We start from the raw sequence: 13,833 nt of genomic DNA, 5'->3' as shown, positions 1-13,833 counted from the left end.
GTGATTGAATGCTTGTGATCTGCGTATAGATTGATTAAGTGTACAACCTTATATAAGTTCTTTTTAATATTCTGTGTGGAAATGGGCTCAGATTTTCTCTTACGTTTAAAATTGTTTCTTTTCAGCATGTCTGGGTAAAACGGAGCTCAGCCACATGCTGCAGAAGAACAGGAGGAAGTGCCTCCTATCTTTCAGAATGGATTTCACTATGAAGTAGGCGGACCATCTGAAGTCCACCAGAATGGATTCTACACAGATACTAGGGGATCACCAGAGATTCATCAGAATTGTTTTATGTCAGGATCAGAAAGTGGTAGGTCTTCTAGGGTTAGAGGTAGGACTCACTCACTAGAGATAAAATACAATGAAGAAAGTGAGGAAGACCCAACAGAGGATCCAGAGGAGGACCAAGAGGAAGATTCAGAAGAGGATCCTCAGGATGAGGACTTAGAGGAAGAAGAGCAGTCAAATGAGTCTGACGTCGAAGAATACCGAGGTGAGCATTTCTGGTCTAATGTGCGGAGATACCGCAATCTGAGAGAGGATGCAGAGATAGTTAATAATCAGGCACAGCATATTCTGGATCAAGTTAGAAGGCAAATGCGCTCCTTTTTTAGGGGAATGTTACCAGTGGGATAGTATTCCTCTGACTTTTTGCGAATGGTCAAAGGAGTTCCAGACCTTAATGAGGACAACGAGACGATAAACCGTAGATATGTTAGGGGTTTGGGACCCGAGTATGTAGAGTTGTATGATTACATTGGTGAACACTTTGGGACGCTTACTACAATGGCTCGTAGGATCGAGATAGACCGCGAGTGGGATGTCAATCCTATTCGACTCTACTTTTTCAGGCGTGAGTTTTACCCAGTCTACACAAGTCGAGCCCCTGCTATTTAGACTAACCCCAGATTTGTGCATAGGGGGTGGGGGCAAAGTTGGTAGGAGAGTTAGGGGACAACGCTCCGGGGTAGTTATTAGGGAGCCTAGCGTTCCACACCAGGCACCCCCAGGTATTAAGCGATTAATATGTTTTGTGTATTTGTGCTTATATGTTTGCATTGCATAATAGAAGATAACTATTATGGTATGCCTATAGGATAGCGTATTGTATAGCTAATACCTATATGGAGAGACATCGACGATAACTCGCTTAATAAAAATTATCTATATATAACTCATAAAACAATAACTTAATAAACAACACATAATACGTTTATCGCGAACATAATTTTATATCACGTTTTAGAAGTCGCGAAGGAAAAAGTGGATTACTGAAGAAGTGTTGACATGAAGGATCGATACCTATACTTGTAAACGATGCGATCCAAGTATAATGAAGAGACGGATATGAAAATTATGGTTACAAGAAGCTTTAAAGTAGAAGGGTTAACTCAAGACGTAGAAGAGGAATGGTATTAGTAGTGGAATGCTCAAATAAGCGTTAGCAGCTGAGGGCAATACTAAAAAATCATAATGTACCCAATAATAATGAAAAAAAGCTGTAGAATTGTCGCAGAGTGTACCATCTAAAGTAAACTTACGGTTTTACAAAAAATATGAGAATCTTATGATTTTAAAGGTGCAATTGTGCTCAAACATCATATATGGCATGTCATGATCATGTTAGGGATTCATAAAGGATAATTTTCAAAATGTAGATCATGCACCATATCTTTACAACGATAAAGAAAACGCGATTTCGAGCAACTCTTTAGTGACGAGAGGTATCATCACTCTGAGCTAGAATTGTACTACTGATTTCAAACGACTTTTTGAAAAATGTTTGAAATGAAAAAGCAAATTGTAGAGCTGGCCAGCCAAAAGGTATTTTTGAAATCATTTTTGTTTTGTGAGTAAACTCAGACGTGCTACTGATTAGATTAACGTCTTTTTTATTTGAAAAAAATTTAAAAACATTCTCCATGTCTAGCATATATTAATCGTATGTTTTTAAAATTTATTTATATTTAGTTAAATTAATTTAAAATTTAAATTAATGTTAATTTGATTATGGTTTTTAGTAGTTTTTAAAAATAAAGGACTTATTTGTACTTTTTTGAATAAAAAGAATTTAATTTCATCTTTAAACTTAGTTAATTGAATGATTTCATCATTTAAGTAAAAGAATTAAAAAAAAATTAAAAACTGGGGTACGATTGAAACGGAAAATTGAAAAGTGGGTAAAATTGACAATTTTTCAACGTCGAGGTGGAATTGAAAAAAAATTAAAGGTGAGAGGTTTTTGAGTGATTAGATTTTATTAAAAAGTGATTATTTTTCAAATACATGTTTTTGGCAAAGTATTTACACCATTTTGGCCCATCTTTCCTTTATTTCCTGCGCTACATATTTCTCTAACTTATTTACCAAACCCACTATATAAAGAAGTCTTATCTCATTTTAAGTTAAACTTTTACATAACCACTTTTTTTTTTCTCTATTTTCTCTTTTAAAATTCTCTCTTGTTTTAAAGAAGTCTTATCTCATTTTAGGTTAAACTTTTATATAACCACTTTTTTTCTCTCTTTTCTCTTTCAAAGTTCTCTCTTGTTTTCTTCTTTTTTTTCTTGTTTTTTTATTCTTTTTCATTTCATTTTCAGTTTGTCTCCTCCGATTACTTTTCCGTTCGTCTTTTCATTCGCGCTTCCGTGCATCTACTTCCGATGGATTTCTCGTCGTATCCTGTCGTTTTTCCGTTCGTCTTTTCCGTTCGCGCTAGTCCGTTCCTCTCTTCCGTTCGCACTATGGATTTCTCGACTCGTTTTTAGATTTGTGTAATTTTTTAGCTTTTTTGTAATGATTTAAATATTTTGTAAATAAATTATTGTAGATCTATAATTTGTTGTTTATAAAATTGTTGTATTGTTCATATAATTATTTATTTTGTCTTCTCTTATTTATAGATTTGTTTATTGCTACTGATTTTGTAAAGAACAAACTGATTTACAGTGCATTTGTAGTAATTTTATAATATATTTACGTTTTAGTGTATTTTTGGTGTATTTATAGTGTATTTCTGCCGTTTTTTAGTATATCTATGGTGCATTTACAGTGTTTATGGTGTATTTGCAGTGTTTTATGGTATAGACCATAAAAAACACTATAAAATGCCATAAATACACTGTAAATACACTATATACATTAATCTTACACTATAAAAACACCATAAAAACACTATAAAAAAAAATTCCAAAAACAAAATCTATAAAAATAAATAAATTATTAAAAATTAAAAAATAGGGTTGTGCAATCGGTCGGTTTGGTCGGTTTAATAGACCGAATCGAAAAAACAAAAACCGAAATTGAAAACCGAAAAAGGTGTTTGTGAAATTAAAAAAAAAGGTATTTTTCGTAAATAAAAAAATTAAAAAAAATCAAAATTTGACAGATAAAAATATAAATAAGTTATCAAAACATATATTTCAAAAAATTACCCATATTAAAAATGCTACACCACAATTAATTCAACAATTAATTTAATTTAGTTTTGTGTTAGTGGGAATAATAACTAACTTTGGGCAAGAATGAAAAAAAGCATCTTAACGTGGTCGAAAATGATGATGATGATTGTATCTAATTGATGCCCCTCACACGCATGCCCACCAAATGTCCAACCAAGAATATAATTTCACTCGTCTTTCTTCCCGTGAATACCGCCTTGTTTAGTTTCCTTACACCACGTCACCTTCCTTAAAAAAACATTTCCTATAGTAACGTCCACAGACACGACACCACCGTCGAACAAAACAAAGCCCCCTCTTCATATTTTGTCTTCACCTTCTTCTTCTTCTTCTTCTTCTTCTTCTTCTTCGTATTCATGTCTGGCTGCCTTACATTATACAAAACCACCAACTACATAACATAACATTTGCCATGGAATTTCAGAACCAAAACATGGGTAAGATCACAAGGCTATCATGGTCGCCGCTTCTTCTTTTGGTCACGCTTTTACTGCTTCTATCCATCCAATTCGCCACCAGAAACTTTTACCAGATACTATTTCTGGCTAAATCATCGTTGGCCCCCGGGTTTTCGGTCGACGCGGGAAGCTGTACCGGGTTTGTCGGGGCGTTGTCGCCCAGGAGAGAGGTGGTTATGTCTATCAAGGATTTTGGCGGAATTGGCGATGGGGAAACGTCTAATACTGAAACGTTTCGTAAGGCGGTACGGTACATGCAGCGTTTCGGCGACGTAGGTGGGTCCCAGCTGACTGTGCCTAAGGGTATTTGGCTTACTGGCAGTTTTAACCTTACCAGTAACTTCACCTTGTTTCTTGAACAGGGCGCTGTTATTTTGGGCTCTCAGGTATACTCATATAATATTGTGGGTTTGATTGCTTTTAAAAAGTTTTATATAAATTTCAATTCTTTTTCCTATAAAAGGGTATAATTTTTGTGTACGTTTTGCAATGATATTGCAATATTTATTATTTTGTTGAGGTTATAATGCTCATTGTCTCCTCTTTTGTGTTGCCATAAAGAGAAAAATGTGCTGCTTTGTATTGATGTGTAACCCAATTAATAGGACCCACAATTTCTTTGTTTTCATTTGCCCCATGCTTATTGTATTTGGAGATTCAACTATTTTCTTGTGATTCATCTAGTTATGAATGTAACTAGGTGGTCTGGTGGGGTTCTCCTCCCATGAGGTGGAGGGCCACGTTATTAACGTGGTGACGTTAAATGTCTAACTACTAACACCTGAAACTCTAGCTGTCGATTTACATCTAAAACAAAAAGCGCCCAATTTGAAGTAGAATGTAGTTGAGCAGTGTATCTTGTTATTGTCACACAACCAATTTAAGCTGCGTAATTGAATCTATTCATGTGCTATGTATTTTGTTTTCATAGTTTTCGATATTGATTTTTATGTATTTGGAATATGTGTAGGATCCGAAGGAATGGCCTATTATAGAGCCATTGCCCTCGTATGGAAGAGGAAGAGAGCGATTAGGAGGAAGACATATTAGCCTTATTCATGGAAATGGTCTTACCAATGTTGTCATCACTGGTATTTATCATTTTCTTTTGCTTATCAAATGTCTAATCATAATCCCTGCGCTTTGAGTACTTTTATTATTTTAATCTTGAAAAAATACAATTAGGCAAAGAATGGCCATCTCTACCAAATACACAGTGATTAGCCAACTTTTAGAAAGTATTGAATTCATTTGATCTTATAGAATTCATTTGTATTAAGCGTGAAAAAATTACACCTACAAATTAATTCCAAAATAAACCTAGCACAATTGGCGTCGATCTGCTACTGTATGGAATTCATTTATACCCGGCATAGTGGTAATTTAATATTATCATAGATTTCATGGGTTTGGTGGGGAACTATATTTTTTTACAAATCACAAGATTTTATGGGCTTGTTGTTTTATAATGTGAAATTGCTTTAGAAGAGTGAGTATCCCTGACTGCATAATATTATTGAACTATATTCTTGCATTCGAATTACAAAAGCCATCTCAAATTGATCTTAACGTATATCCCAAACTGATTCCATTTACGATATCTCATTGAAGTCTTGGGCTTTACTTTGATCCAGATGTTTGACCAATATCAATCGGTGCATTTGGATTTGCAGGAAACAATGGGACAATTGATGGTCAAGGGAAGATGTGGTGGGAACTATGGTGGAACAGAACATTGGAACACACAAGAGGCCACCTCTTAGAACTAATGAGCTCTCATAACGTTCTCATATCCAACCTGACCTTTCGAAATTCTCCATTTTGGACTATACATCCGGTTTACTGCAGGTGTCTTTTTTTTTCCAACAATTTTCCTTTATCGTAGTAGTTTCGTTACTCATCATACCATACCGGACTAAGAAGACACTACCAGAATATAAGAGTTTTGTGTTGATTGAAGAAAGATATTACTAAACAATGTTTTTGAAGTATAGTTTGTAAAGACTTAAGTAATGTATAATTGCTTTGTTTCTTCTCATTATGTTGTTGTACTTAAAATCTACCGTCGGGGATTTAAATTAGCACCTATTTGTTGCAGAAATGTTGTGGTCAAACACGTGACGATTCTGGCCCCCCTTAATGCTCCAAATACGGATGGTATAGATCCAGGTATGCTACTTGTATTTTCTTTTCTTAAATAAACATAAAAGATAAGACAGGGGGACAAAGAATCAAATTTTTTGTTTTCTTGCTGATATACCGTTTTACAGACTCAAGCACCAACGTGTGTATTGAAGACTGTTACATTGAGAGCGGAGATGATCTTGTAGCAGTAAAGAGCGGATGGGACCAGTACGGCATAAAAATGGCTCGTCCAAGCTCAAACATCATAGTGAGAAGAGTTTCAGGCACAACTCCAACTTGTTCTGGGGTTGGAATAGGTAGCGAGATGTCTGGAGGGATATTTAATGTGACGATTGAAGATTTGCATATATGGGATTCTGCAGCAGGGGTGAGAATAAAAACTGACATAGGAAGAGGAGGATACATATCCAATATTACAATAAGTAATGTAAGAATGGAGAGGGTCAAGATTCCTATTAGGTTCAGTAGAGGCTCCAATGATCACCCTGATGAAGAATGGGATCCAAATGCAGTTCCTATTGTAAAAGGAGTTTCTGTAAGTAATATTATCAGTGTAAATTCAACAAAAGCCCCAGTTTTACAGGGAATCAAGGATGCTCCGTTTGATGGAATTTGCATGAAGAATGTTACACTGATTGGTTTGGCATCATCCACATCATGGCATTGTGAATTTGTTTCCGGATTTTCTAATGAGGTGTCTCCAATGCCTTGTCTTGAGTTGCAGAATAATGTCTCTTCATCCTGGTGTTCATACTCCTGAGCTTAACTGGAAAATCTGGACTTTTTTCGTGGAAATTTTGGTTGAAGTTCTGCAACTCTGGTAGTTTCTAACCACATTTAAAGAAGTCATCTCAGGATGGATTCAATTGAACCTCATTGCAGATCCGTGTTGAACAGCTAGCTGGTCGGTCAAATATTCTTTCTTAAATGATACCAAGCTGCTGCATTGATGAGCTGGTCGGTCTGTTATTCTCTCCAGATTTCACAAATAAGTAGACCTGAGCAGTATCAGCTTGTCTGCTTGATTTCTGGATTTTCATAGAGGTTTTACTCTCGCTCATCTTGTTTTGATTAATTCTTTGTGCTTTTTCATATAATAACGATTTGATCAATTGTTTTTGGTGCTAAAAGATTGCACATTGAAGGCTTGAACTCCATTAAATTCGTTGGCCTTATGTATATAGAAATGAAAAGTGAGATACCTTCATTACTAAACTATGAATAATCATTTTTGTTTCAATAATAAAGTTAGTAGGCACTGTCAATTCTGATTTGATCTCTGTTTGTTTTACTGGCTTTTCCATTACAAATATTGGTTAATTTTGGATGAATTAAAATTTAGTCGAGTTGTCAAGGTTTCTTTTCACCTCTTAAAAAGGTTCAAGAAACGGGCAAGCAATGTTCTCCGTAAGGCTATAACCTGTTCCGGACACGAGCGCTTTGATATTTATACGAGGCGACTCTTCATTTTACCACACAATCCACACACTAAGAATCATATAGAGGCAATAGAAAATAACGAACGACAAAATATAGAGTTGAAGTGTTGCATGACGAAATAGATACATGTTGATCTAGAGGAAATTCAAAGAGAGAGCTTTTGGCTTTCACCATTTCCAGAATACATTGGAACCACACTTGTATTTGTCCTTTCCTTCACACTCCACTTCCAAATCCTCAGACAGAAATGGAACTTTCTGCAATCACAAAGTAAACCAGAGAGTTAGGTATAAATTAGTGAATGAGGCTATAGATTGCTGATTTAGAGTCCCACCTTTTGCTTGGCAAGATCTTGGCAACCTGTGAAGTTCTCAGGAAACTTGCATGATCCAAATTGAACTGTGTATGCTCTTGCAAAATTTGCACCACTTGTAGCCAGTCTCTTCTTGTCATTCAATTCCTACAAGAAGTTCCCTTATCATTATCAACTATCATACCAGCAGTTTAATATAAGCATAATAATAGGTATGCAAACGTAAGGGAAACCGACCTTGTTAGCTTTACTCTTTTCAAGGTAATCTTCAATGACTCCAGCATTGGCAGATGAAACAACAGCAGCAGTGCTGAAAAGGGTGGCTGCAAGGCAAAGCATAGCACCTCTTCTACTGTCGGTTTTCGAATCAGCTCTCGATTGCTGGGCTTTGATCGCAACTAACTTGGGACCCGAAACACCTACAGATACCGCTGAAGGCATTGCCGTTAACTTTGAGCTAAGATCCGATGAGCCGGTGCCTGAGATGGCATAGTTGCATGCCAATACACTAGAATTCAACGTTGCCATTTCTGCAAATATGTTTTCTTTTACTTGTTTTCACTTTGTTCTTAAACAATATAATGAAATCTAAGCTGTATTTTATTAAAATTGATGATAATATGTAATTGATAAGAAGTGATGTGGAAGGAGGGGATGATGAATGTAATTAAAGTTGTGGTTGTAGTGTAGATAAGGTGAGATTGCCCAATTCCTATTGGTGGATATTTGCTCTTGTATGCTACTTCTTTGTGTTTTTAAGTGGTGTGGTAACCTTGAATCTTGGACCCACTTTGAGATCTATATGTGTGCTTGGCATTTCCTTCATAAACAGTTTGAAAACACATTTTAATCATATTTTTATAACGGTACTTAATTGTTTTACATATAGTTTTATGAAAACATTTGACTAATTTTTGATATTTGGGAAAATTACACCCTATAGTATAGAAGTATAAAATAATTAATAAAATACTATTATGCCAATCTTGTATCTAGTATCTCAACCTTATCATACTATATTATAATCTTGAGCCATTTAGAGAGAATTAACAAAAACTTGCCAAGTGGCACATTAAAATTTTAACATGTGGCTTTTTTTTAATTATCTTCCTATTTCTTAAAGTATTTTATAATAAAACTTTTTGAAATCCATAACCTATAAACATTAATACAAAAATTTAAATTCATTTATAATAAAAATATATGAAAATATTCACCATTTTATTTCATAACTTCATCAATATTGTAGCTATGGAATTAAAAGAGATATTATTTATTTTATTAAAAGTGAAATAAATAGATTTAAAAAATTAAACTAATTAAAGTTTAAACTACCATAGCTTATAAATATTAATAAAAAACCTCTTCAAATTCACTAATCATAAAAAATAACAAATAAAAAACTCTATAAATTTTATTTTAAATTATATAATTTTCAAAAACTTTCATATTTCATAACTTCATAAATTTTAGAGAAAATAACAAAAAAACTCATAAATCACAATTGCTTTTCACCAATTGCCATCTTAGATAGAGGTATTTCTTTGTTACCATTATTATTTCAATTAATAGCACAAAACTCATTTAGTTTTCATTTAATGCCATCTTTCTCAAACTTACATGTGTCCAAACCTCCACCCTCATTAACTGTTCCATCTTCTTACATATATATAGCTTATATTCCTTTTGTGAGGTGGAAGTCACATGGCCGGCCAACAATTCTTTTTTTTTTTCCAACTCTGTGCCACTTTTTGGATTTTTTCTATGATTTTTCATTTTAAAAATCAACCCCTCACAAGATATAATTTTTTATTCCCATGAAAAAGATGTAAACTATTTGTCATTTATTTTCACTTTTTTGATATTTATTTTCATTTAACTTTTTTGCGAGTTAATTAAATTATAAATTGGATCCGAATTAAATTATAAATTGAAACGGAATCCATGTTTTCTTAACTCAACATTTATAAATAAAATTCTACATTAGGAAGTAAAACATAATGGTTTACAAAAAAAGAGTAGAATGGTTTACAAAGAAAAAAAAATAAAAGAGGAATAAGATCAGAACTCAGTTATGGTTTATATTTTATATCAAAACAAAATCTAATAATGGTTTGATAGGGTCAAACTTGAAGCCTATAATGTAACATGAGGTTCTTAATTTGGTACAGTTAATCATTTAGAAAGAAAGTTTATTTAGCTAAATTCATTTATTTTCTTGCGTATTTGTGGTTTGTGTTATGACAGAAAATGAAATAGAAAGTGAGAGTAAATGTTATGTTGGAAAGCGTGCATAAAGACATAATTGTTTCGAAAAGACATAATTGTGCCCGGACACGATTCATAACAACATCGAATTGACACGAATAGAATTACATCACTACATCCATATTGCATTCAGTATTAGGACATGCATCATATACATTGTGTATGTTTGGAAATGAAAAAAAAGGAGTGTCATTGCAACTCTTGTGATGAGAGAAGTCATCACACCGGCGCACAATTATGACATGATTTGAGAAATGAAAAGTATCGTGGTTTTAAACGGATGAGTTTTCAAACGTAAGTAAGCTCAGACAGGGACTCTGTATGTAGAGGCATAGGACAAGACTGATCATCTTGGTAGGCCTATATGAAAACATACGTATGTAACACGACAAGTATATAGAACGACGAGTAGTGTAATGCGAATCGCAACGTATCGAGATTTGAGTTGCAAATCTCTTAGGCGGTCTTGTATATTAAATACAAGAACAACGACGCTACTTTACAAACATGTAAAGTGATAGCGGCCACGTTTAAACTCGAAGCACGTTTACCTCTAGGACGAGGAAATCGAACATAGAAGTTAGTTACGTCAGGGGATATGAACCCTACAAACAAACATATGTTGTTCAAAAAGGTCGAAAAAAGAGAATTGATTCATAATAATTATGAATCAAATAGTAACAAGATGGTTATGATGGTTAGCATAAGAAGCTACTCGATAAGTATATCGAGACACTTTCACCTAAAAACAGTATTAGATGAATAACTGTATAAACCTAACTGTAAAGTCAACAGTTGGTGAATAATTAATCAGAGTATCGCAGCGAAAGTATGGAAGGAAGCGAATGATAAGGTTTGATTAAGGATTGGTTAAATGATATTAGAAGATTATGAAAATTCGAGGACGAATTTTTGTAAGGGGGGAAGATTGTAATAACCTAAATTTTTTAGGTATTACGTGTAGTGCCACGAGGCATAATTGTAAAGATTAAGAACGAGAATATCAGATTAAGATTGGATAATAAGGACTTAAACCGAAGTGGGTCTATTGGAACTATCATAAAATAATAATTGAAAATTATTAGGCGAGCAATTGGATTTAATCGAGACAAAAAGGGAATAAAATAAAATAAGTTGGAAAGCCAAAGTTAATAATATTCACGTCAAGGTCCGTGAAATATTATTAATAAATGATCGTAAAAGTTTCATAAGTATACGAAATCGTTTTAGGAGAAAGTTTGACGTTTAATTAAGAATAAGGGCTAAAGTGTAAATTAACCACTTTAAGGACTAAAGTGGACTTTTAACCACAAAATTTCGGAGGAAGTTGTGTTTTACTCTATTTTCTCAAGATAAGAAAATAATATCGATAAAGTGGTTATCGATGGTCATTAAAATGAAATATTGGATGAAAAAGTGCAAGTTAGCTCAAAATAAAAAGTTGAGCGCTTTTAGCCAAAATTGTCAAAATAAATTATTGGAAAGTAAAGTTATAAGATATGGGGTTAATATTATTTATTTGAGAATAAATAATATGGATTTAATTGGGCCTAAGAGATTTAGTGTTCTACGGACTAAATTGGACGAAAGAAAAGTTAGAAGTTAGAGGTTGAGGAGGTGACAAACTCAAGGACTAAAGGAGACTTTTGCCTCACCTATTTAAGACACTTGCATATGAGTTTAAACTCAGCAAGCATATCATTTTCAGCTCCCAAAATTCATCCTTAACCCTTTCTCCATGGAAGAACATCAACCAAACATCAAAGGAGCATAACTCATTCGTTTTTGATCCGATTTGGGCGATTCTCGCGGCAACGGAAAGAGGAGATCAATATCTACTCATATATCCCAATAATATAAGGTAAAATTATCAGTTTGGTTTTAGGGTATCTGAACAATGATTTCGGTTTTGTGAGTTAACTTGGGATTTTTGTTTGATTTTTGTGTAAAGTGAATTATAAGCTAATTGAAGGATTTTGGATGGTGAATTTTGATGATTAAAGCTTTGGCTAAGAGACAATCATCAAGGTATGGATTTTATGAAATTTGTTTAAGTATTGATTGATGAAGTTTGATGGTGGTTTGGTTTATGTTTCGGCATAATGATGGAGTCATTAGTGTTTGATGATTGTTGTTTGTAAGTTATAGAGTTATTGTTGTATAATTGATTAAATTGAGAATAAAATAGAGTCAAGTATCTGGCCATGATAAAGGTTGATTATGTAGAGTTTAAATGATAATATTAAGTATGATTTGGAGGTATAAAGGGCTGATTACAACTTGGAATTGGTTGATAGATGTTTGACGGAAACTTGATTGAAAATTGGTAATGATACTCGGCCAAATTGTATAGTTCTTGCTTAGGTGTTTTAAATGGTGTTTGAGACTTGAATTTTCATGTTTATAAGGAAGTATAGGGGCTGGAATATGATTGATTTCATGCTTGTTATGGGTGTCTAAGGACTGAATATGAGTTACGTAAACTAAATTGACATTTTGCAGAAAATGTCTTGCAAAACAGCGATATTGCAAAGGCAATATCTCGGGCTGTATAAGTCTAAATCAAGTTCCGTTTGTTGATACGGAAACTTTAGGATGTGTACTATAATTGTCTAAGTTTGAGTTTTTGTTGAATCGGACTCTAGGATGTTCATTTTGGACAGAACATTTTGTTGTGCAGTCTGCCCTGCACTTGTAAACAGCTCCAAGGAAATAACTTATGAGCTTGTTTTCGACACCTTCGGGTGTGTTTCATGGTCCGAGACCTAAACGAAAGTTGTAGGCGACGTTCTAAACTTTAAGAATGTCAATTTCGTTTAGGGGTCGGACTATTTTAAGTAAGCGGTTTCGATAGCCGAAGTTGGCTAGAAACATAATTTTTGGTTAAGTTAATAATAGTTAGAATTTTATTAATTCTTGCTATTATTATATTTGCGTAGATCGGACGAGCGACTATCGAAAAGGTTTGAGGCAAACGGATCGAGATATCGTCATAATTATTTGAAGAATTTGGATCGCAAGTGGTGAGTACACTTTAAATTACCCGCTAATATTCATAAAGCTACGTATTTTAATACGAAAAGCTATATGAATATTTATATATTTGAAAAGTTTGTTTTTAAAATTGTATACGTATGTATGTTTTGAAAATGATGTTTTATCGTAATGTGTTAATTTGATAATAACATAAATGTTGAGGTACCGGGGATGGGTAAAGTAAAATAACGTGAATTGAACCAAATACAAATAAGAAAAGTACAGTACATTCCTATATGTATTAATAAATCGAATATCGAATAATATATGTACTATCAAACATAATAAATACCCATACGTGCGTGTGTTATAGATGTATGCTTGTAGATTGTAATGTGCATGCCATGGTCCATAAAGGATCAATACAACAGAACGAAAAATACAAAAACGTAAAATGAGAATTGTACTATGGTACACAAAATAATAAGAACTGAGATACAAGGTTGAACTCGGTAGAATTATCCTGGGACCTGTATCTCATCCATTCTCGATGATAATCCTCGGAACTCATACGAAATAAAAAGTAAGTGTGATACGTCGAGAATCAATACGAAACAAGATCGAGACACAATGTGAACAAACACTCCTATTAAATGTCAATAGGAATCATATGAATCGACAGTTAAGTTCAAAAGACCTGCAGGGTGCAGAGTCCGAATGCAGACACGAAGGTAACTCGGTTGAACTATCTCGGGACCCGTGTCTAAGG

The 13,833-nt window shown here is 33.8% G+C and overlaps 2 protein-coding genes and 1 long non-coding RNA gene across 3 annotated transcripts; 2 read left to right on the top strand and 1 right to left on the bottom strand.

The window, feature by feature from the left end:
• The first annotated feature begins 3,596 nt into the window (after window positions 1-3,596).
• LOC126655632 (probable polygalacturonase) lies at window positions 3,597-7,332 on the top strand. Its single transcript, XM_050349874.2, has 5 exons — window positions 3,597-4,308; window positions 4,893-5,013; window positions 5,596-5,770; window positions 6,021-6,091; window positions 6,193-7,332. The coding sequence occupies exons 1-5, from the start codon at window positions 3,877-3,879 to the stop codon at window positions 6,825-6,827; spliced, it is 1,434 nt and encodes a 477-aa protein (XP_050205831.1). The 5' UTR covers window positions 3,597-3,876; the 3' UTR covers window positions 6,828-7,332.
• A 251-nt stretch (window positions 7,333-7,583) lies between these two features.
• On the bottom strand, window positions 7,584-8,458 carry LOC126655633 (photosystem I reaction center subunit N, chloroplastic). The gene is made up of 3 exons (XM_050349875.2): window positions 8,058-8,458; window positions 7,842-7,967; window positions 7,584-7,764 (listed from the first exon to the last, which is right to left on the bottom strand). The coding sequence occupies exons 1-3, from the start codon at window positions 8,346-8,348 to the stop codon at window positions 7,675-7,677; spliced, it is 507 nt and encodes a 168-aa protein (XP_050205832.1). The 5' UTR covers window positions 8,349-8,458; the 3' UTR covers window positions 7,584-7,674.
• Window positions 8,459-11,795: 3,337 nt separating this feature from the next.
• LOC126654715 (uncharacterized) lies at window positions 11,796-13,112 on the top strand. Its single transcript, XR_007632678.2, has 3 exons — window positions 11,796-11,949; window positions 12,040-12,116; window positions 13,028-13,112. It is a non-coding gene; the product is annotated as an uncharacterized LOC126654715 (long non-coding RNA).
• The last annotated feature ends 721 nt before the right edge of the window (window positions 13,113-13,833 follow it).

Source organism: Mercurialis annua, linkage group LG7, assembly GCF_937616625.2.
Source record: "Mercurialis annua linkage group LG7, ddMerAnnu1.2, whole genome shotgun sequence".
In the NCBI taxonomy this organism is placed as follows: domain Eukaryota; kingdom Viridiplantae; phylum Streptophyta; class Magnoliopsida; order Malpighiales; family Euphorbiaceae; genus Mercurialis; species Mercurialis annua.
Note: the sequence above shows the minus strand (reverse complement) of the source record. Positions and strands in the feature narration are given on the sequence as shown.

Excerpts from the sequence above, each read along its gene's own strand:
- LOC126655632 (XM_050349874.2), top strand. The coding sequence starts at position 3,877 with ATGGAATTTCAGAACCAAAACATGGGTAAGATCACAAGGCTATCATGG. Across the intron at positions 5,771-6,020 it reads ATACATCCGGTTTACTGCAG|AAATGTTGTGGTCAAACACG; the intron begins GTGTCTTTTTTT and ends TATTTGTTGCAG. Across the intron at positions 6,092-6,192 it reads TACGGATGGTATAGATCCAG|ACTCAAGCACCAACGTGTGT; the intron begins GTATGCTACTTG and ends ACCGTTTTACAG.
- LOC126655633 (XM_050349875.2), bottom strand. The coding sequence starts at position 8,348 with ATGGCAACGTTGAATTCTAGTGTATTGGCATGCAACTATGCCATCTCA. Across the intron at positions 7,968-8,057 it reads AAAAGAGTAAAGCTAACAAG|GAATTGAATGACAAGAAGAG; the intron begins GTCGGTTTCCCT and ends AACTTCTTGTAG. Across the intron at positions 7,765-7,841 it reads AAGATCTTGCCAAGCAAAAG|AAAGTTCCATTTCTGTCTGA; the intron begins GTGGGACTCTAA and ends TTGTGATTGCAG.